The sequence below is a fragment of the Spinacia oleracea genome, chromosome 6 (assembly GCF_020520425.1).
Source record: "Spinacia oleracea cultivar Varoflay chromosome 6, BTI_SOV_V1, whole genome shotgun sequence".
NCBI lineage: Eukaryota > Viridiplantae > Streptophyta > Magnoliopsida > Caryophyllales > Amaranthaceae > Spinacia > Spinacia oleracea.
The window spans coordinates 121884642-121905081 of NC_079492.1; the positions used below are offsets into that span (position 1 = coordinate 121884642).

Genomic DNA, 20440 nt, shown 5'->3' on the forward strand with positions numbered 1-20440 from the left:
GATTGAGCAAGATATGGAATATTACTAACATTAATAACCCAAGTCCACATTCCAACTTCAACAACTAAAATCTTAAGGCGCAGCTGAATATTCCTGTTTAATATGACAAAATTTTATATCAGCCAATCGTTTCAATTTCAACTTGATCTCATCGGGTAAATATTTTTGTTTTGGGGGTAAATATTCTCATTAAAGTTTACATAGATACTATGGAGTATGTAGGATGGAAATGGGAAGCCGGAAACAGAAATGAATATGGAGAAACACGCAAAAGAACTATTCATACAATTAGCAAACACGGATTCACCAAAACTACCGCACTGAAATTAATAGTTTTGCCTAAACTTTTAACTGTTCTGTTTATTGTGATCAAGACTATTTCCCATAATAATACGGAGCAACACATAAGCTGTTACCTGAATGTAGATGATCGACATTCTTGCACATGCAGGCAGAATCTATTCTAAAACATAATTTTTAGGGAATCCTAGACTCCCATAAGGGCCTTTCCTTCAAGTATACATAACAAGAATAATGTATCCAATCCTTGATCAATATTATGTCACTTGTTCTTTCATATTTCTTTACGCTATACTAAGTATTGTATTTTAAAATCTTAAATGCTTTTAATCCGCCTAGTATTTCTTAAGTTAATATATATATGACTTCAGAGCGTTTGATTCCCTTATTTCTACATTACCTTTGAGCTCCACTATTTTTCAGACATATGAAACAGTGTATCTTTAGTCTGTTACAAGTATATTGTAAATATCATAAACAATCTGTGTATGCTTGTCCTATAGGTCGTTAGCGTCCAACACATTTCATTCTCCTATAACTAACATATTTTAGGTAATAGTTCTCGACTATTTAGGACTAAAGTTTTGACAGGATTTATGTTGAGTTGTGATAAATTTTCTTTGGAAAAGCATCCTAGGTAGAGCATTTTTCGGGAGACTCTTGGACAGGCATTACAAGTGAAGGAAAGGGTTAAAAGCATTACACTTAAGCTCAAGAGCAAGTAACAAATGTACTATTACTACAAATAATTGCCATTTTTTTCTTGTATTAGTTATGACACCAGCACATAGCACAGAACAGCCTCGTATAAACCCTTGAAGTGGAAGGCAATTACTAAAAGATTTCAGCTTCATCAGTGAATTTCTGGTCATTAATTATCCAACAGCTTTGTGTAGGAAATTAGGCGAAAACAGAAGTAAAGAAACACAAAGATTTACATGATGAATGAATATACAAACAACAGAAATAAGATAAGCATTCATAATTTTCTAAAAACAGCAATAGTGACAGTCAATTTCTTTGGCACACTGGAGTAGTTGACAGTTATCTCAGTTTGAAAGGTACTGACACAATGTACAAGCTACCAACCGGTGTCATAAAAAATTCAAAGCATTTACTGATGCTAAATTCACAGACTCAGAAAATTTAGGCATCAGACAATCAAATGCAAACTTTTTTCCTTTGAAATGACCAAACATGCAATGATCACACATCTCTCATAGTCCACACAGTAACATACGAAGTACTATACTAAGAAAGGTTGAGCTCCACAGGTCACCTTTACAGACATAAAAGGGAAACCTTTCAAAAAAAAGATTCTCTTTGTAGCAAGATTTTCCATGGTAAATTTTAAGAAAGCTAGCAAGCTAAAGTAATCTGGAGTACGGACTGACTAACCTGTATAAATAGGTTGCTGCAGCAGTTCAAATTTTTCATTGCAAACACAGCAAGTCTATCCACAAATCTTAGTTGCCTCGTACCAACTTCCATTTCCATAATCTTCTTCTCTTTGCATCCATACACAGAGAAAACAGGAGAAAAAAATCCCTATAAAAAAAGCAGTGTAAAAGGAAAGAAAATATCATTCCAAACTTCTAAAATATGGAAGCAGTGAAGCGTTTAGTAGATGGAAAGCCAGTGGTTATATTCAGCAAGAGTACATGTTGTATGAGCCACACAGTGAAGCAACTAATAAGCAGCTATGGAGCAAATGCAACCATTTATGAACTCGATGAATTACCAAATAGAAATGAGATTGATAAAGCACTGCAAAAACTTGGGCTTAAGCCTAGTGTTCCAGCTGTTTTTATAAACCAAAGGTTTGTTGGTGGAGCTAAAGAAATTATAAGTTTGCAAGTCCGAGGCAGATTGGTTCCAATGCTGATGGAGGCCGGGGCTATTTGGGTCTGGAAAACTCACTAGTTCTTTTACTTCCCTTTATTTTCCCATATAATGTTTCCTTTTTTTTATTTCACCAAAAAAAGAGAACAGAGGACAGTAGTAGACTAATATACAAAACTAAGGGGCTCCGGCCCTGTTGAGTCTGCAATGTCCACGGAATTCAAGGCTTTAAAACAGAGAACGCATCCCCATGCTAATGTATGTCCCTTATGTATCCTGCATGAATATACTTAACACTTATAAATTATGATTACTTTCTTAAAATTTGAATGCATGCTAGCAAATTAAATCTATCAGCATTGTCCACTAACGGTAATTATCTAATGCAAATTCAACAGTAACTCATTAAAGCACAGTCTAATATCACAATCAGTGAAAAATATGATAAACATCAATTAGGGAAAGAAAGAACAAGGAAACAACAAGACACAAAAATCCTAGTTAAAAAGCATAAAAGAGGTATCAATTCTAAGCAATCACAATTCTTTCCCCAAATTGTACGTGGTAATGGGTAGGAAACTAAGGAATTGTACATCTGAAATCTGAATAAGAGGGAAAATTCTGACTTCAGTCTGTTGCGTCTGAATTTCACAGGTCATGTATCTATGACAAAAAAAAAGTATTTGTCAAACAGATGCTGAATGATGACATTGATGTAAGGATTTTCTTAATGTACTGGACAGCCAGTTATTGAAATGACAACAGAAAGAAGAACAATACAAGGAAAAGAAAAGAAAAGGAAATCCGTATCCACAAAATTTGTGTCTCCCTCCTAGTTATTGGACAGCCCAGTGGTGAGGATCCCATTTCATGATAGAGAAGCCCTGAAGATGATTGACGAGAAATGGTAGAAATGCAATTTAGAAGTTTTGTATTATAGGAAGTAGATTTTAGTTAAGAAAAGCAAAGAACAGGACATTACTCCACAACTGTAGGAAGAATGAAGATCTTTCCACTACAACTGAAGTAAGATATAGCTGCCAAGAATGTGCAGGTCATCATATTTTGTTTTTGTCAAATTGTAATCCCACATTTTAGTAATTGATTACATAGTATTTTGCAAATCATGAGTCCCCTTTCCTTTGAAGTTGCAATTTAAGAAGGGGGTATGCTACCAATAATTTTCTGTTACAGGAAAATAACCCTTCATACTTTCATCAAGTTCGAATTAATTCAATAATGAAGGTTCCTGCTTCTAATGCAAGTTTTTATTCTCTGTAAGCACCTAATTGATATAGAGTGTTATAAGACCAAATTTCAGCGTAAGAAAAGGAAAACAACACATGCTACATTGTGAGTGCAGAAACCAATACTACATGATAATCAACATGAAGTGAAGTAACTAAAGAAAGATATATAAAGCATTTCTGAAAAACACAATATCCTACGATTGTAAACTAACTAAATACGCTTCTGGTTGTGTATGCAGTAACTAGGAATGTTCCTATTTGCTTGCCCTCTTTTCAGATAAAATATAAAAGACATTGCATAAAAACTATATAAACTCCTTGCATCGTCCACAGCAACAGGTCACTGGGAAAGGTTGACAGCTTGTGAAGAATGGTTGTTTAACGTATATAAAAATAACAGACCATGGGGACATTACAGGAAATTTATTGAGCAATGGTCTTGCAGCTCAGTTTACTGTTCTTTGTCTGCTAAAATACAGTGCATTGTTACTGGGAACAACTCACAAGAAATAGCAAACATCTATAAAACTCAACATGACCATATTTTCTTAATTGATGAAAGTACCAAGCAGATTTCAGTTTCTGAATCCTGTCAGTCTAAAAGATCATATCAAGTGTTTTACATCAAGTGAAACAATGAAAATTGTCAGTTAAAAAGTAAAGCAGGTTTGTAATTACCAGAGTGCGTTATTGTAAATATCTCAGAGCATATTTTGAGAAATTTCATGCAATCCACACTTCAATTTAACTGTTTGGAGTATTAGTTTATGCTCCAAACCAGGCACCAAGTACGGTCAGAAGGCCAAGTAGTGACAAACCAGGAATATTGACTATCAACAATAGAGGCATGTCAAGGGAACACGACAAGCAATATCAGGTTGCCTCATTCACTGTATGAAACTGATCTAGATAACAATCACATACGGAGAAAAAAGAATCACATTTTTTTTCCCTTTGGAAATATAGAGAGAAAAGAAAAGAAAAGGTGGAATATCAGAGTACGTAACTGATTTAGATGTCAGAGCCACAATCTTGCTATGCACGTTGTAGTTTACAACAGATGGGTGACTCAAAGGTGACATTCCAGCTGTACTTGAAGTACAGATGAGTTTATTCCTCTGACACAGGTATGTACGTATTCCCTCAGTCCTTTAATAAGGGTAGATTGCACTAGATCCTTATAGGAAGGTTGCCAATAAAATGACCATTGGCTTCTCGTAGGGCTGCCTTTTGATACCTGTGGGCTGTGGCTATCTTGTTTCTGGAATTCTGCTTATCAAAAGAATATGGTGTTAGATAACCAGAATGGAACCTTTCTATTATGATAAAGATAATAGGAATCAATTAAGATGCTAAGATTCATACCAGAATGCTAAGGTTATTAATTTTCCACACCACTCCACCAAAAGAGACAATATAGCTAAAATGAATCACACATGTACGCGGTTTATATGGCACAATAGACAATTAAGAAGAGAGACCTTTTCACTACACTTTGAAATGAGGCAATCAAATTAAGATAACTTTATTTACATTTAAGATTTTACATTTATTTTCATTTCTCATTATCACAAAAACAGTCATACTAGTTTTTAACCCTTAACTTATTTTCGGTGTACAGGCCCATGATTGCGGATGCTGTAATATATTGAAGCATTGTGATCGTAGGTATATAAGATATGATCATGGAAAATCATAATTTAATGAAGATGTAATCTAAACTTCAGATAAAGAAAATGTTGCAGCCCAGTCATCCTGTGACATTTTTCCATTCGATGCTACATCAGTGACTCAGGATTTTCTGATGGTGTCAGAATACAATACCTAATAATCGCAATAACATAAAGAAACATTAGGTTTAGAAGGCTAATAAAATTACTGGTTTTTCTTAAGCACGAAAGAACAATTTTACTTGTACCATCGATACTGTAATTTATGTGCGCCACTTCATTTATTAAAGTTAAGAGGCAGTAGAAAGATAATACACTGCGAAGAGAGATTAATCTGATACATTTTTCTGCTGGGAGGAATCATCCTTTCATCCATTTCTTCTTACTCTTCCCCACTTCATCTACTATCCTGCCCTGTCCTGACTCCTGCTATGATACTGGACACTCGAACGTGGGTATGACACTTAGACAATTCTTTTTGGACCAAAATCATGCAATATTTTCATAAGAAGAATGTCCTTGTGTTGTAGTTAAATACACCCCCTCTAATATCGAAGCATAAAAAACAGCTAAAACTCTACTACAGTTTTCGGTGCCTAGTTATTGCTCTTTAAGTAAAAATTGCACAAAACACTGGGATATATGCGCCATCCTAATCCAACTGTAAAATTTCACAATAACAGAGAATCTTTTGATGAAGCTCATAGGTGTCGTGCAATGTGTAGAAGCTCATAGCATTACGAACCTAGACATGATTTCCACATCATGTACAGTCAATCAACAAAGCGATTTCTTTGAAAGATATCAATGATGAGCATAAAGGAACCCTCATTAAATTTTATGTGGTACCCAAGCATCAAGTTGTTCAAGTTCAAGTTCTTATCAGCACTTTCAATTCTTTATTAGAAAAGAGTAAACACGGTTAGATCAGTAACAAACAATTCCTTCTTAAAAATGACGGTCATATCTAATTGCTTCTGTAGAACTCTAGAAAATTATGAAGAATCATGGTCATTGTCAACACTGAGAGAAAATATATTTTGGAATAAAAGGATTCACCTAGAATATCATTTCTCCACAACTTTTGAGAATATTATCAGCGAAAAGGTATCATGCACTGACCAAGTTGAACTATAAATAGATGGCAGGATATCTCACATTTACTCACAGCAGAAACAAGAAATCCATTAGTAAACCTGAATGCAATACCACATTCAACCCTCCATCTGCCTGATTGTTTTTTGTATCCAGAAGAATCTGCAGTAAGAAAATAGAAAAGGCAGCAATTAAAAAAAAACCTTTACACCTCTCAAAAGCCAAAGCTACCAAAAAAATCTAGCTAATTAACAAGCAATGGATGTTGTGAACCGTTTGGTTGTACAGAAGCCTTTGGTAATCTTTACTAAAAGTTCTTGTTGCATAAGCCACTCAGTCATGCAACTCATAAGTAGTTATGGAGCAAATGCAACAGTTTATGAACTGGATAACATGTCCAATGGACAAGAAGTAGATAAAGCGCTCCAAATTCTAGGGCTTCGGCCAAGTGTTCCTGCTGTTTTCATAGGCCAGAAGTTAGTAGGTGGAGCTAATGAGATTATTAGCCTGCAGGTTCAAGGAAGACTTGTGCCATTGCTCAAGGAGGCAGGAGCTTTATGGGTGTAGAATAAAATACCTTACATCTAGCAAGAATTCATTTACGACATAATATTCAGAGTTAATCTTTTTTGGTACTGTTTAATTATTAGATTTGTAACTAAGAAGGGACTAGTTTCTTCTTTTTGATTTCCCTCCATCTCTTTTTTTTCTAATAGGATGGAAGGGCATTACATATAGCCCCAAGTGTAAGCTCAAGTAATGAAGTATCTATTCCACTTACTTATTGTCAAACTTCCATATTGATGCACTCCATATTATTTAGTGTTTTCTCAATAAATTATAATTTCTGCAAATATTTTCGGACTTAGGAGTTTTCATAAACAATTTTAGAGAACCAATGATACCTAAATCACAGTTGGGAGCCAACAATGACTAGAAAATGACACCATAACATGGTCTTTGGAAACATTTATTTTTGAGCGTAGACATATAGAATTATAAACATGGAGCACCAACAGTACGAGACATAAAGGAAAGGTATATAACCTATAACATCAGAGATTTTTCTTACAACTTTACGTAGCTAAAGCACCAACTTACACTATATACATGTCATTTGTATCAATACCGACGTGAGAGGCATCTTACAGGATGGATTTGGAACCAAATGACCATTGATACATAAGTATTCCTTTAACATCAATACTTTCACAATCTGCATTAATAAAATCAATGACTGTGATCTTGGGACTCGAGACAGTGAAGTTATGTAATCAAAATAAGGAAGGAGAATTATGCAACAAATTCCTAAAATTCAATTAATTTTAGATTCTTAGGATCACTCATTTAGATCATGGTGATAAATATTTCGGAGTACTAAGTCTTTTATGAATACAAGGATCTTATGTCCACCAGAGAAAAGGATGGGGAAGCTAGAAGGAGCAACATATTGTGACCCCTTGTCAATGAACACGTAAGAGCAGCTATAAATGTTCTGAGAAAAATATGTGATGTAGTTCAATGCAATTCATGCTTCACTTTTACTGTAATCAAGAATAAGCTTTTTGAATTGTAAAATCAAGCACGTTTACTTGGAGGGTTATTAATTTTACTTACAGTCGAGTAGAAACAGCCAAATTAACTTAATTATATTCCTAGAATATGGGTCTTTACAATCCTCCAAACCAGACACCGGGTATTGTCATAAAGCCAACTGATGATAAACTAGGAATAATGACTATTGAGGTGTGTCAAGGAAACACAACAAGCACTATCAAGTTGCCTCTTTTTTTTCCCTTCTGAAATAAAGAAAGAAAAGGAGGAATATCAGGATACGTAACTGATTTTGGATGTCAGAGATATAATCTTCTTTCCGGCATTGAAGATTACCACAAAAGGTTACTCAAATCTGAATTTTCTGTTGTACTTTAAATACAGCTGATTTTATTCCTCTGATGCAGGCTTGTCCTTATCCTCTCAGTTCATTGTTGAGCTCCCTAGATCTCTATAGAAAGGTTTCCAACCAAAATGGCCATTGTCTTCTTCCAGGACTGTTTTCTGAAACCAGAGGCTATTCTGTTTCTGAAATTCTGCTAATCAAAAGAATATAGTGTTTGAAAACCACAATGGAACCTTTCTATTTAGAAAAAGCTGACGAGAATCAATTAAGAGTTTAAGACACTAGTATTCATTGCTCAATGCTAAGGTTGTGAATTTTGTGCACCACATCCACCCAAAGCAATAGAATAACTTCATAAATGTCACATGTATATGTGGCTGTTGAGGCACAAGAGACTACCGAGGAACAGAGGACTTCTGATTATGATCTGAACAATCAAAATTTTATATATTCTCATTTAAATTTTACATTTATTTTCAATTTCTCATGATTACAAAATAGTCATGGTCTAACCCTTAACTAAGATTCTTTCTACACTTCCTTGACAAGAGACATTGATGCTGTGCTTAGACTGTTGAATAACATCTAAACCTGACAATAGACTAAATCATTCAATTGGACACATATTCTTAGAAGTTAGTTGATTCTCATTTCCAAAATCATTTCTCCTTTACCAAGCACTCTATGAACCCAACAGATATGCAAAACATACGGACAGATTGTTGAGGAATTCCCTGGATTCAGTGAAAATTAAGGCAATGTTACACACCAGTTATGCATCAATGTTTTGCTAACAAATTTTTTTCCCATTCCATATCACCAAAACCATTCTAATCATTACAATAAATTCTCAGCTATGATGATTAATTATAAATTGTCTTATCAATATCAGTTAATGACCCCAAAAAGATAAAATGAAGCTCTGTAGAAGCGAATGGAATTAACAAATCACGAAGACTGTATTTGCAATTCAATATGCCAGTAATAACAAAGAACATGAAACAAAATGTTAATGTTTTTTATCAGAGTTCCCCATGCCTAATTGCTAGTTTTCTAGTAAGAATTGAATGTGAGATTAGCATTTCTCACTAATTGAGAATCTTTTCAGGAAGCTAAAGGTTCGTGCAGTGTGTAAAACTTCACAATAAGCCGGAACTAGAAAAATATTTCTATATCATGTACTGTCAATCAACATAGAAATATCTACCAGAGATATCTAAGATGAGAATAATGGAACCCACATTATACTCTATGTAATACCTTTGAGCGTCAAGTTGTTTCTATCCTCAGCATCTTCTTCAAACCCTTCGGTACAAGAAATTAACACGCTAATTCCATCTGTAATAAAATGAAGATTCCATGTTAAAAACGTCTTATCTCTTTTCTTCTATGAAACTATAGAAAAACTACATTCTCGGAAGGACTTTGGTCATTGTCAAGACTGAGAAAAGAGATATTTTGGAATAAAAAGATTTCCACTGTTTATCATAACATCCACAACTTTGAGAATATTATTAGAGAAAAAGTATTATCCACTGATCAAGTTAGACTATAAATACATGGCATGATAGTTCATATTTACTCATATCAGAAGCAAGACATCCATTCCTAAAACTTGATCACAACACCAAATTCAATCCTTACTCCTTAGTGCCTGCTTCTTTTTTGTTTCCTAAGACGCTTCACAAAGAAAGACAAAAAATACCCTTCAAACCTCTCAGAAGCTAAAGTTATAAAATTGTAGCTAACAAGCAATGGAGGTTGTGAACAGATTAGTAGAACAGAAGCCTTTGGTAATCTTCACCAGGAGCTCTTGCTGCATAAGCCACTCAGTAATGCAACTCATAAGCAGTTATGGAGCAAACGCAACAGTATATGAGCTCGATAACATGTCCAATGGGCAAGAAGTAGATAAAGCGCTCCAAATACTAGGACTTAGGCCAAGTATTCCTGCTGTTTTCATAGGTCAAAAGTTAGTCGGTGGAGCTAAAGAGATTATTAGCCTGCAAGTTCAAGGAAGACTTGTGCCATTGCTCAAGGAGGCAGGAGCTTTATGGGTTTAGAATAAAATTTCTTACATTTCACGAGGATCTAGTTTCTTCTTTTTAATTCCCTTCCATCTGTCTTTTTCTTAAGATGGAAGGGTATACATAGCTACTAGTGTAAGTAGCAGCCTACATTTCGTTGCATCTTGCAATTTCAAGTAATGAAGTATGTATTCCGCTAAACTCCTTCATTGATGTATTATCTAGTGTGTTATACATTAAAATTTAAAATCCAGAATCAAATATGCTAAGACTTCAGTTGTTAAAAAACACAGTTTTGAGCCAAATAGCTAAAAGGTGACAGCAGAACATTGTCTGGAAAATATTTATCTGTGAACAGCCATATAAACATGGAATACCAAGAGTAAAAGAAATAAAGGAAAAGAATACAATCTACAACATTGGAAATAATTCTACAACTCTGTTGGATATAAAGTCCCGATCCACATTAATAATAAGCCAAAATATGTCATTTTGTATCAGAGGTGTTGGAATTAGATGACCTACTATGAGTATTCATTTTAATATCAATATTTTAACCATCTACATTAATCAAAGAAAAGGTGAAATAAAAAAAATGACTGTCATGCTTGGACATGATTATGCCCCTATGGAAGAAAATACGGAAGGAAAATTATCAAACAAAATCTTAAGGTTCAACCATTGTGATTTTTATATTGAGAAAATTAACAGGTTAGGGAGGCTACGAAGAGAAACAAATTTACAAGGATTGCTGTAAAAATTTGAGAACAGAATATAAGATATTTAATACAATCCATGCTTCACTTGTAGAGTTGTACTGTACTCAAGAATCAGTTTATCTTGTACAATCAAGCATATTTTAATTAAAAAATGGTACGTAATCAGTACAGTACAGTAGGGATGCCTTAAATACTATTAAATCAACCAAATTATATTCCAAGGAAATGGAATCCTCCAAACCAGACACCAAGTACGGTCAGAAAGCCAAAGTGGGAATATTGACTATTTGAAGTTGAGGCATGTCAAGGAAACACGACTAGCTACATCAAGTTTCCTCATTCACTATATAAAAATGTCTAGATAACATAAAAAAATCACATTTTTTCCTTCTGAACATAAAGAAATGAGTGAAAGGAAAAGGTGGAATCTCAGGGTACGTAACTGATTTAGATATCAAAGCAGTGATCTCTTGAATCTTAAACACGTAGTTTACGAAAATGAATGACTCAAAGCTGATATTCCAGCTGTACTTGAAGTACAGCTGATTTTATTCCTACTTCCTCTGACACAGGCATGTCCTTATCCCCTAAGGCCTCAGTTCGTTGATAAGAGTAGATTGTCCTAGATCCTTATAGAAAGGTTGCCAAATGAATTGGCCATTCGCTTCTCGTAGGGCTGTCTTACAATACCAGAGGCTATATTGTTTCTGAAATTCTGCTTATCAAAAGAATATGATGATAGTAAATCAAAATGGAACCTTTCTTTAAAGATAAAGCCGACGGGAATCAATTAAGATGCCAATATTCATACCTCACTGCTAAGGTTGTGAATTTTCCACACCGTTTCCACCAAAAGCAAAAGATTTGCTGCATGAATCCCTCATGTTCTTGTCTGTCGTGGCACAATAGACAATCAAGGAGCAGAGAACTTTTCACTATACTATCTAATCAGCCAATCAATTTAGATAAGCTCATATTCTCTTTAAAATTTTAACTTTTTTTTTTTTCAATTTCTCATAATCACATAATAGGCATTCTAGCCTTTCACCCTTAGCATAGTAACATTAACGTAAATTCTTATACAGTGACACCATTATGAATGCAATTATATATTCATGCATATTGATCGCTAAGAATATAAAAAAAAGAGATGGAAAATCAGAATAACTTATGACAAATCAGAAGATCAGATCGATAAGCCAAAATTGCTGCCCTTTTTCCTGTGACAATATTTTACTCGGTATTGAGTGACTGAGTTGATTTTTTTCTGTGTTGTGAACGTGTGAGAAAGTGATAGTATCTAATCCTGATTACATCAAGGTTCCACTAGGCTATCGCAATCACTCATTTATTCTATCTACCCAAGTACAATTCGACTTGTACAGACGATACTGCAATTTATGTGCAGATACAGCTCCACATCATCAATTGCACGGAAGAGGCAGAAAAAGATAAATAATAAAACAAACAGAACCTTATTCGACTCACTTGTGTGCTGTGATCATCCTTGCCTTCCTTTTTACTTCCCCAACACGCCTCATACACGTTCAATTCATGCTCTATCCTGCATGATCCAGAATAGACCATGTTGACACTCTGTTCACACTATATATTCATTTTATCTTTGTCTAATGAAATAGTTTCGACCCTGCATATGACAAGATCTTAATATGGCTTTCAGCATTAATGAAATACCTTTTTCCATGATGTATTTTACCTGTCTAATGAAATAGTTTCTACCCTGCAGTCCTGCACAGAATGGTGAAGATTAAGACATAGAGGCCACTTTTGCAAGTAGTTCATTACATGCTTGAATAAACTAATAATACTTGGTTCCCTGTTCCATTTCGCGAAAACTATTCCAATCATTAGAAGATTCATGTCAGTTCTGTATTTAGTATCATTACATTAGCTACAACAACACAGAAACAACCAAGCCTTAGTCCCAAAATGATTGGAGTCGGCTAACATGAACCATTAAAGGAACCGTCTGTTGAACGTGAAGAGAAATAAAATTGATGAAATGCCTTATTATGAACACAAAACGACGAATTTCCTTATCCAAATCACACCATGGATACGAGCGAATTCTGTTTATAGAGAAACATGATTTAAATCTTTGCAATTCAACATGCCCACTATTATCAAAGAAATTTTTTTCCAAAGGTAAACCCTTTTCTTTTCTTTTACTAGTTTCTGCTGCCTAATCCCTATTTTAGCATTTCTAGCTAATGGAGAATATCTTGAGGAAGTTCTTAGGTGTTTTGTGATGCGTAAAAGTTCATAATACTTCGAATCCAGACATGACTTCTATATCATGTACGGTCAATCAGTTTTTTACAAAGGATATCATTAATATATGATTAAAATGGAAACACTGTTACTCTAATCTGTAACAAAAAAGAAGATTCCGTTTGATAAACTTCAATGTTTTTCATTGATTTCTGAGGAAGTCATAAAAAACTAGGTGCTCAGAAGAACTATGGTCATTGTCAAGACTGATAGAAGATATTTTGGAATAAAAGGATTCCCACTGAGTACTGTTTCTTCCATAACTTTTGAACATGATATCAGGACAATAAAAAGGTATCATGTACTTACCTAGTTACACTATAAATAGATGGCATGCTAGCTCACATTTACTCACAGCAACAGCAACAAGTCCATTTGTGAATCCTTCTCACAGCACCAAATTCAATCCTCATCTGCCTGCTTCTCTTTTGTATCCAGAAGAAGCTTCACAAAGCAACCAAAAAAACAACAACATAAGAACTCTTCGTTCCTCCCAAAACCTTAAGTCACCAATATTCAAGATTATAAGCAATGGATGTTGTGAACCGCTTTGTTGAGCAGAAGCCTTTGGTAATCTTTACCAAGAGTTCTTGTTGCATAAGCCACTCAGTGACGCAACTCATAAGCAGTTATGGAGCAAATGCAACAGTCTATGAGCTGGATAACATGTCTAATGGACAAGAAGTAGATAAAGCGCTCCAAAGATTAGGGCTTAGGCCAAGTGTTCCTGCTGTTTTTATAGGGCAAATATTAGTTGGTGGAGCTAAAGAGATTATTAGCCTGCAGGTTCAAGGAAGACTTGTGCCAATGCTCAAGGAGGCAGGAGCTTTATGGGTTTAGAATAAAAGAACTACATTTAGCAAGAAAACTACAATGCCATAATTTTCAGATTTGATTTTTTTTTCTTTTTTTGTTGCTATAAGTTTCATATTTGTAACTAAGAAGGATCTAGTTTCTTCGGTTTTGTTTCCCTTCTACCTGTCTTTTTCATGGTAGGATGGAAGGGTAATTGACATTAGCCCCTAATGTAAGAAGCAGTCTACGTTTCATGGTGTTTTCAAATTTCAAGTAATGGAATATCTATTTAACTGAACCTCTGTAAAACTCCACAAGAATGTATTACTTCGTTTTGTCTCAGTTCATTTAAAAGATTCAGCATCATGTATGCCAGACATCAGAGTGGTCATATAAATCTATAGTAGAGCAGTCCCAATTTGGAGAAAAAAATAGTGAGACGATGACACTAGAGGATGGCGTAGCAATTATTCATACAAGGACACAGACGTAAATACCATGGAGCACCAAGAGTAGAAGGAATAAAGGAAAATAGCCTACTACATTAGAATTAGTTCTAACAAACTTCATAGGTTATAACTTATAAGGCAACAATTCACATTAAATAATATCTAATACTTGTTTCTTTGTAACAAATCTGGTAAAGTGGAAAGGCTTCATAAAACTTAAAAAATGGTGTTCTTGTCCACTGAAGTGTTATGATGATTGATTATTCATGTACACATATGAGTACTTGAGTTGATTCTCTCATCGCCTTTACGAAATGTTCGATTTTTTTCGGTCTTTCATGACTAGGTTATTCATATAATAAATGGTTATAATTCTTCCTATAACAGTCTTTTATTTCCACCTCTATCAGATTTCTTAACAGTAGGAAAATAAATGTTACACAATAGAGTTAGTAAATAAACTAGGAATCTCGTCTTGGAACAGAAGATTCTTAAGTGAAATGGTGTGTGTAGAAAACATAAAAGAGTGGCAAAACCAAGTCACTAGATAATGATGTTACATAAGACGTTATCCTGAAGCAATAACTGGACTAATGTGCTGCAAAAGCCAGGTTTTTTGTACATGACGACTACCCGAATTCGATGTTAATGAGAAATCAAGATGATTCTTAGCGGATTAAACTTCAAAGTGGGGGATTAATCTTGTTTGGTCCCTTGCAGTTACATGTTCGTCTTTCAGTGGTTTTGATGAAAGGACCTAGCTACTCCATCATGCAGGAAAAGGTTTCAGTGTAACAAGGTTTCTCTTGTTAGTTGGAACAGTTCTGCTCGTACTCTTTTCTGAAGAACTAGTCTCACCAAAGAACAAACAAATTTTTCATCTATGTCAAAACAAGCTTCTGTTAGTTGGTATTTGATCTTCCAAGATACTTGTTTATTTAGTAAGCTTCAATTGGAAATTATATCGTAACACTATGCAAACAAACATTGTATCAGATACGTGACACTGCGACATTAAGGGACACTTCAGTTTAAACAGACACAGAGTTACAGTCTAGCACTCTAGCTCTAGCACTTAGACATATATCTTTGTCCGACATTAGTAGTGTGGTCGACTAATGTAGGCAAACCTAAGTGATGTGTAGATGAGTAAAATGCCTAAGAGATGTTATGACCAAAAAAGACAAGCTAGCTACGATCCAAAATCCTTCACACTGTTAAACTTTAGCAAAGAATGAGAATCAAATGAATGGAAAACCTCATATTGAATAAAGAAAAAGAAACCACAAGAAATGAAGCGAAAAGCAGTGACTCTCTACACACTTCGTCGAGCTTCCACATCTAACTGAAGAATATAATATGCTAGTCACACTTTTTGTGCACATAGTTGCACATAGAATATGATACAAAAATCCATCATTAACCATCATATAAACAATGAGATAATAATCTCTGATTTGTATAACAGGAAATTACTCCTTTGGGTATCAGGAGAGTTAGTTAAAGCACGAATGTCCAATGGGTATTCCAAAATGATGATAGCACTTCATTAGTTATAGCAAGTTGCATAGTGAATATATTAATAGATATCTTATTAGAGAGCATAAAATAAAATCTTTGTGTGATGCCAAGAACTGACCTTGCATCCTTGCTTCATGGATCAGGAAAGAAAAGAATATGTTGCATGATGAACTTTGCTTTCCGTCCGTATAAATGTACCAGCAGATGTAATCAATCTGAGGAAGCATATTCCCTTCCTGCAAAACATATTTCGTTGTTAAGAGGGTAGTTGTCCCTAGGCTAATTTGGCCCTTAGCTTCCCGGAAAGCTGATTGTGTTAATATTACCATGAATCTACAAGGAATTCAATACATAATTTTCTCGACTTAAGACAAAATCAGGGATCTTAACTTTTCCCCTTTTCTTCCTTTTTGTGCGCTTTTTTCCTTTTTTTCTCATTTTCTTGTTGCCCTTGAATTCCAACCGGTGTAAAAGGTTGCATTGTAGCCAATATTCAAAAAATAATACTACCAACCATTTTATTTGAATAGTGTCGGAAGTTGTAACTCATCAAAATGTTGTGAGTCCCATACTCTATGGGTACCAAAATATAATTTTAAGTCAGTTTATTATCATGAAGAAAAAAAATCATTGTATTATCAACAGCAAGGTCAGCAATACTGGAAACAAATTACAAAAATCTTTGCATCTTCTAACCGTACAAGTGAGATTATTCTATGGATAATTTTTTTATTCCCATATTCCTACAGTCACCACTCTTATCAGGTCTTAATTTCTTACAGAATAAACCAATTTCACGTCGGTAAGTTACAGGATGGTGGTCATTTCAGGATTTCTCAAGTCATATGTCTTTTCGATAAAGATTTCGTCTGAAGCCATGATAAGGGAATAAACCATTCCACTTGCTGGGATCATCCCCATCTAACTTAATTCCTAGGACTAGTCAGTTATATACATGTCCTTATCCTTAAGAAACGCAAGCTTAAGATTTTAGTACTGCAGATATACACAGCACAACTACACATCAAGTAACATTTTACAGATCTCTGGTTTATTTATAAGATTTACAGTAAGTCAGTAAGGAAGCAACTAAATCAAATGACAGCTAGAGAAATCCCACAATCTAAACATAAGAAATAAGACTTATAACAAAAGAAACAGGAAAAAACAGAAGCTAATTAGGTAAAAAGGAGACAAAATATTTTGAAAATTATTTGAAACCTTACTCTATTTCAAATTGGTTTTTACTAGTTTACCATGCACTTTTAATGTATACCATGCACTTTCAAAGCATCTTCAACATAAAATGTGGAGGTAATTTGATGGAACCTATAGATGTAGCGCATAAAAGGAGAGCGCGCATGAAGTAGAGTACCTCACTTCACTCACTTGTTAGGGTATACAGGGTAAGGTTATTGTACTTCTCTATAGTTTTCAACGACCACAAGTCCACAAGCAAAAAAAAAAAATACAATATTAATTAACATGACTACATATTCTTTTTTTAAGTTTGTCAGGCATCATATATATTATGCACTAAAAAGCTTCAAATTGCTACACCTTTGATGCTCGTCAGTGGTCGCCTTTTTCTCAAAAACTAAACCCAATACAAAACTAAATTAAATAATTCAACAGATGGGATCAAAATGTGTAAAAAGTAATTACCTTAGAGATGCCATATTTGGAAAGATTTTCTTCATTATTTCAGTGCTTATGACTTAATTCATTTTTAATAATGGAATTCTATTAACAGAAAAGTTGTATTTTTTTTTCCATGCTTTTGGCTCAAGCAAAGGGATAAAGTATAGTACTTCAGCTTTTTATTGTACTCATATCAGACACTCAATGCCCAACAAGGTAATGAGAACCTTCCCAAATACTTTGGGGTGAGATATAAATTTTAACGACAAATAGCAAACAAGTCAATTTAAAATGTGTATACTCCCTCCGTTCTTAAATAATCTTCTTATTTATTGTAGCAACATAAACAAAGGAAATGAGAGAGTTAGTATTCATACCCGACACTCACAATCGTACCCACATCAAGGTACCATAGGGGACGAAAACAATTGTTTATCATATTAATGGTTTTTAAAAGGCTATGTAGAGCCTCATACTCGTACCATTTACAAAAATACTTGGCACCTACATAGCCAAAGGTATTGGAAAAGTTGCAGACAGAAAAAGAAAAAATAAGAAAAGCATATTGTAATCCTACCATTCGTTGGAGAATATATATTAAGGCAATTACTTCAGAACTTGTGCAATGCCAACTACATACCAAATGCCTTTTGGACCACATGAATTTCCACTTTTGGTACGGCCACATTTAGATATCTGATCACTTTTGAAGAATAGAAATAGTCCTTTAGATTCTTGGTCACTTATGAATTAAATCCTAAACAATTAAACAATTTGAACTATTATCAGAATTCAGAATTAATAATACGTAGTATTGGTTCATATTTCATCCACTAATAATATAATAAACTATTATGCAAAAGAGAAAAATCCAAGTGATCAAAAATAGATTAGCCGTAAACGAAAAGAACAGAAGGTACTGTAAATTTCTACATATTCAGATCAGGTATTGTTAAAATTGTGGGGAACGATAAACTGCTTGAATAAACATTAATTTAGCAGTATATATAAAGCTAAAAATGAAACGTATTACTCTGTAAAAGGAGTTTTCATTTGTTATTGTTATTAGAATATAAGGTGACTAGGTGAGGGTAAAATGAAAAATTTTGTACTTTGTACAGAGAATATGGCTCAACTAACAGCTGAACTCTAATCAGAACTCGAGTTGAATTGTACTCTGCATCATTCTTGCCTTTAGCCTGTGATTGAATAAGTAAAAACTATAACTCCTTTTGTCATGAATTCATAGTTACATATGCTAATTTGGGATGCTCAGTAAAAGATGCTGCATGTTAAATAGAAATAAATTGTTTTTAGATTTTCAAACTAATCCCCACTTGGACTGGTAAAAAAAAGATGGGAAGAAACCAGCTGTTAAAATAGGCTTTTAAGTGAAATTATGGCGAAACCTTTTTTTTGAGAAGTTAGGACAATATGACTGTTAATTTCGGACAGAGGAGTACTTAGTTTCACATATTCTATCAGACCGAACAGACTGTTATGAAATGATCACATGATAATTATAAAATATGAGTTTAATCCCAAAGAAGTTATCTTGTACAGGTACGTAGTTACTTAGTTAGTCACTATCTAAATGAATCACACAGCATTTCCTTTCTTTCTCAGAGGTTTGCATTTCCTTAGCTTATATGTAGCTTAATGGAAAGAGATACGGAAGAGATTTCATCAGGAATCAAAGTTGGAAGCAAAACTTTTGGGTTTCTACAGTGAGGTACTTCTAAGATATGGCTTTAAAAAAAATCTGGTTAAAAAAGGTGAGCATAATTTCACATTGTGATTTTGAGGTGTCAACATTGTGAAATAGGAAGGATTTATTTCAGGATAATTCCCTATTATCCTTTCGGTTACAGGAAGCTACGTAAGGAATTTTACTAAATGCCCGAGCAGTATAAATACATGGGTGTAGCAACTCATAAATCTCAGCATAAAACCAACAGCCTCTCAAAGTATCAAAATAAATCACATCATCATCTCAGGCTTCTCATCTTATAAATCTTCCACCAAATCCGAAAGAAAAAAGACACCCAACGTTGATTAAGTCTCTAACTATGGAAATAGTTCGACGTTTAGTAGAAGAAAAGCCGGTAGTGATATTCAGCAGGACTTCCTGTTGTATGTCCCACTCAATGAAACAACTTATCAGCGGCTATGGAGCAAATGCGACAGTTTATGAGCTCGATGAAACTCCCGAGGGCCACGAAATTGATAGTGCATTGCAAAAACTTGGGCAAGAGCCCAGTGTTCCTGCACTCTTTATTGGACAAAGGTATGTTGGTGGAGCTAAAGAAATCATAAGCCTACAAGTTCAAGGCAGACTGGTACCATTGCTAAGGGAAGCCAAGGCTATCTGGGTTTGATAATGCATCAAATTTGCAATTTTATTATTTTTCATTTCTATTTACTCACTTTCTCAACTTTTTTAAAAAAAGCCTCACTTCTGTATCTAGTTCAGTCCTCAGATCAAGGCTGGAACCAGTTTTGTAGATCAAGATTAAACATTTATAATGAAATATAAGTTACCAGTACTTCCACAACTTTATAAACATGTCATGTATATGGATCAATTCCTTCCTTTGAATCCCACTCTTTCATGCAGCTGAATAAGCTTGAATATAATAATATTAACTGAATTTTCAGCTAGTAGTCTGATATAAACCATTAACCAACATATTTACCTTTATTATTCCCTCGTATGTATAAAAGCGTTGCAAACACAGATTTTCACTCCCTTAAGGATCTTCACCTGGTCTTTTGTTGAGCAGTCAACTCCTTCTCCTGGGCGGGAAAGAAAAATCCAACTTGTCACATAATTACATATTTTGCTGAAAGTTTCTCTTTTTAGAGGAACTAAGGTCTCGGAAAAAAGAATTTTCAAGGAATCAGTATTATATCACTGCACCATAATCATGTAAACAGAC

At 34.3% G+C, this 20440-nt stretch overlaps 6 protein-coding genes across 8 annotated transcripts in view; 5 read left to right on the forward strand and 1 right to left on the reverse strand.

Moving 5' to 3' along the window:
* Positions 1 to 20440, reverse strand: part of LOC110791330 (pentatricopeptide repeat-containing protein At3g57430, chloroplastic) — a 31148-nt gene that overhangs the window by 926 nt on the left and 9782 nt on the right. The window contains exons 5-16 of one of the 3 annotated variants that reach the window (XM_021996081.2): positions 20198 to 20297; positions 15979 to 16096; positions 13405 to 13539; positions 12521 to 12552; positions 12292 to 12367; positions 11615 to 11695; positions 11247 to 11518; positions 9318 to 9395; positions 7999 to 8247; positions 6221 to 6319; positions 4400 to 4661; positions 1699 to 1848 (exon numbers count right to left, since the gene is read on the reverse strand). The gene's annotated coding sequence lies outside the window, so the exon portion shown is untranslated. Of the gene's footprint in view, positions 1 to 1698; positions 1849 to 4399; positions 4662 to 6220; positions 6320 to 7998; positions 8248 to 9317; positions 9396 to 11246; positions 11519 to 11614; positions 11696 to 12291; positions 12368 to 12520; positions 12553 to 13404; positions 13540 to 15978; positions 16097 to 18141; positions 18259 to 20197; positions 20298 to 20440 lie in introns of those variants that run through there. The other 2 variants (XM_021996082.2, XM_056833188.1) reach the window with 2 other exon arrangements.
* Positions 1903 to 2455, forward strand: LOC110791332 (monothiol glutaredoxin-S1-like). Its single transcript, XM_021996084.2, has one exon. The coding sequence runs from the start codon at positions 1903 to 1905 to the stop codon at positions 2221 to 2223; it is 321 nt and encodes a 106-aa protein (XP_021851776.1). The 3' UTR covers positions 2224 to 2455.
* LOC110791333 (monothiol glutaredoxin-S1-like) lies at positions 6220 to 6937 on the forward strand. Its single transcript, XM_056833189.1, has one exon. The coding sequence runs from the start codon at positions 6416 to 6418 to the stop codon at positions 6722 to 6724; it is 309 nt and encodes a 102-aa protein (XP_056689167.1). The 5' UTR covers positions 6220 to 6415; the 3' UTR covers positions 6725 to 6937.
* On the forward strand, positions 9629 to 10357 carry LOC110791334 (monothiol glutaredoxin-S1-like). The gene has a single exon (XM_021996086.2). It carries the CDS (start codon positions 9812 to 9814, stop codon positions 10118 to 10120), a length of 309 nt encoding a protein of 102 aa, XP_021851778.1. The 5' UTR covers positions 9629 to 9811; the 3' UTR covers positions 10121 to 10357.
* On the forward strand, positions 13426 to 14163 carry LOC110791335 (monothiol glutaredoxin-S1-like). Its single transcript, XM_021996087.2, has one exon. The coding sequence runs from the start codon at positions 13627 to 13629 to the stop codon at positions 13933 to 13935; it is 309 nt and encodes a 102-aa protein (XP_021851779.1). The 5' UTR covers positions 13426 to 13626; the 3' UTR covers positions 13936 to 14163.
* On the forward strand, positions 19427 to 20056 carry LOC110791336 (monothiol glutaredoxin-S1). The gene has a single exon (XM_021996088.2). It carries the CDS (start codon positions 19571 to 19573, stop codon positions 19877 to 19879), a length of 309 nt encoding a protein of 102 aa, XP_021851780.1. The 5' UTR covers positions 19427 to 19570; the 3' UTR covers positions 19880 to 20056.

Excerpts from the sequence above, each read along its gene's own strand:
- LOC110791332 (XM_021996084.2), top strand. The coding sequence starts at position 1,903 with ATGGAAGCAGTGAAGCGTTTAGTAGATGGAAAGCCAGTGGTTATATTC.
- LOC110791333 (XM_056833189.1), top strand. The coding sequence starts at position 6,416 with ATGGATGTTGTGAACCGTTTGGTTGTACAGAAGCCTTTGGTAATCTTT.
- LOC110791334 (XM_021996086.2), top strand. The coding sequence starts at position 9,812 with ATGGAGGTTGTGAACAGATTAGTAGAACAGAAGCCTTTGGTAATCTTC.
- LOC110791335 (XM_021996087.2), top strand. The coding sequence starts at position 13,627 with ATGGATGTTGTGAACCGCTTTGTTGAGCAGAAGCCTTTGGTAATCTTT.
- LOC110791336 (XM_021996088.2), top strand. The coding sequence starts at position 19,571 with ATGGAAATAGTTCGACGTTTAGTAGAAGAAAAGCCGGTAGTGATATTC.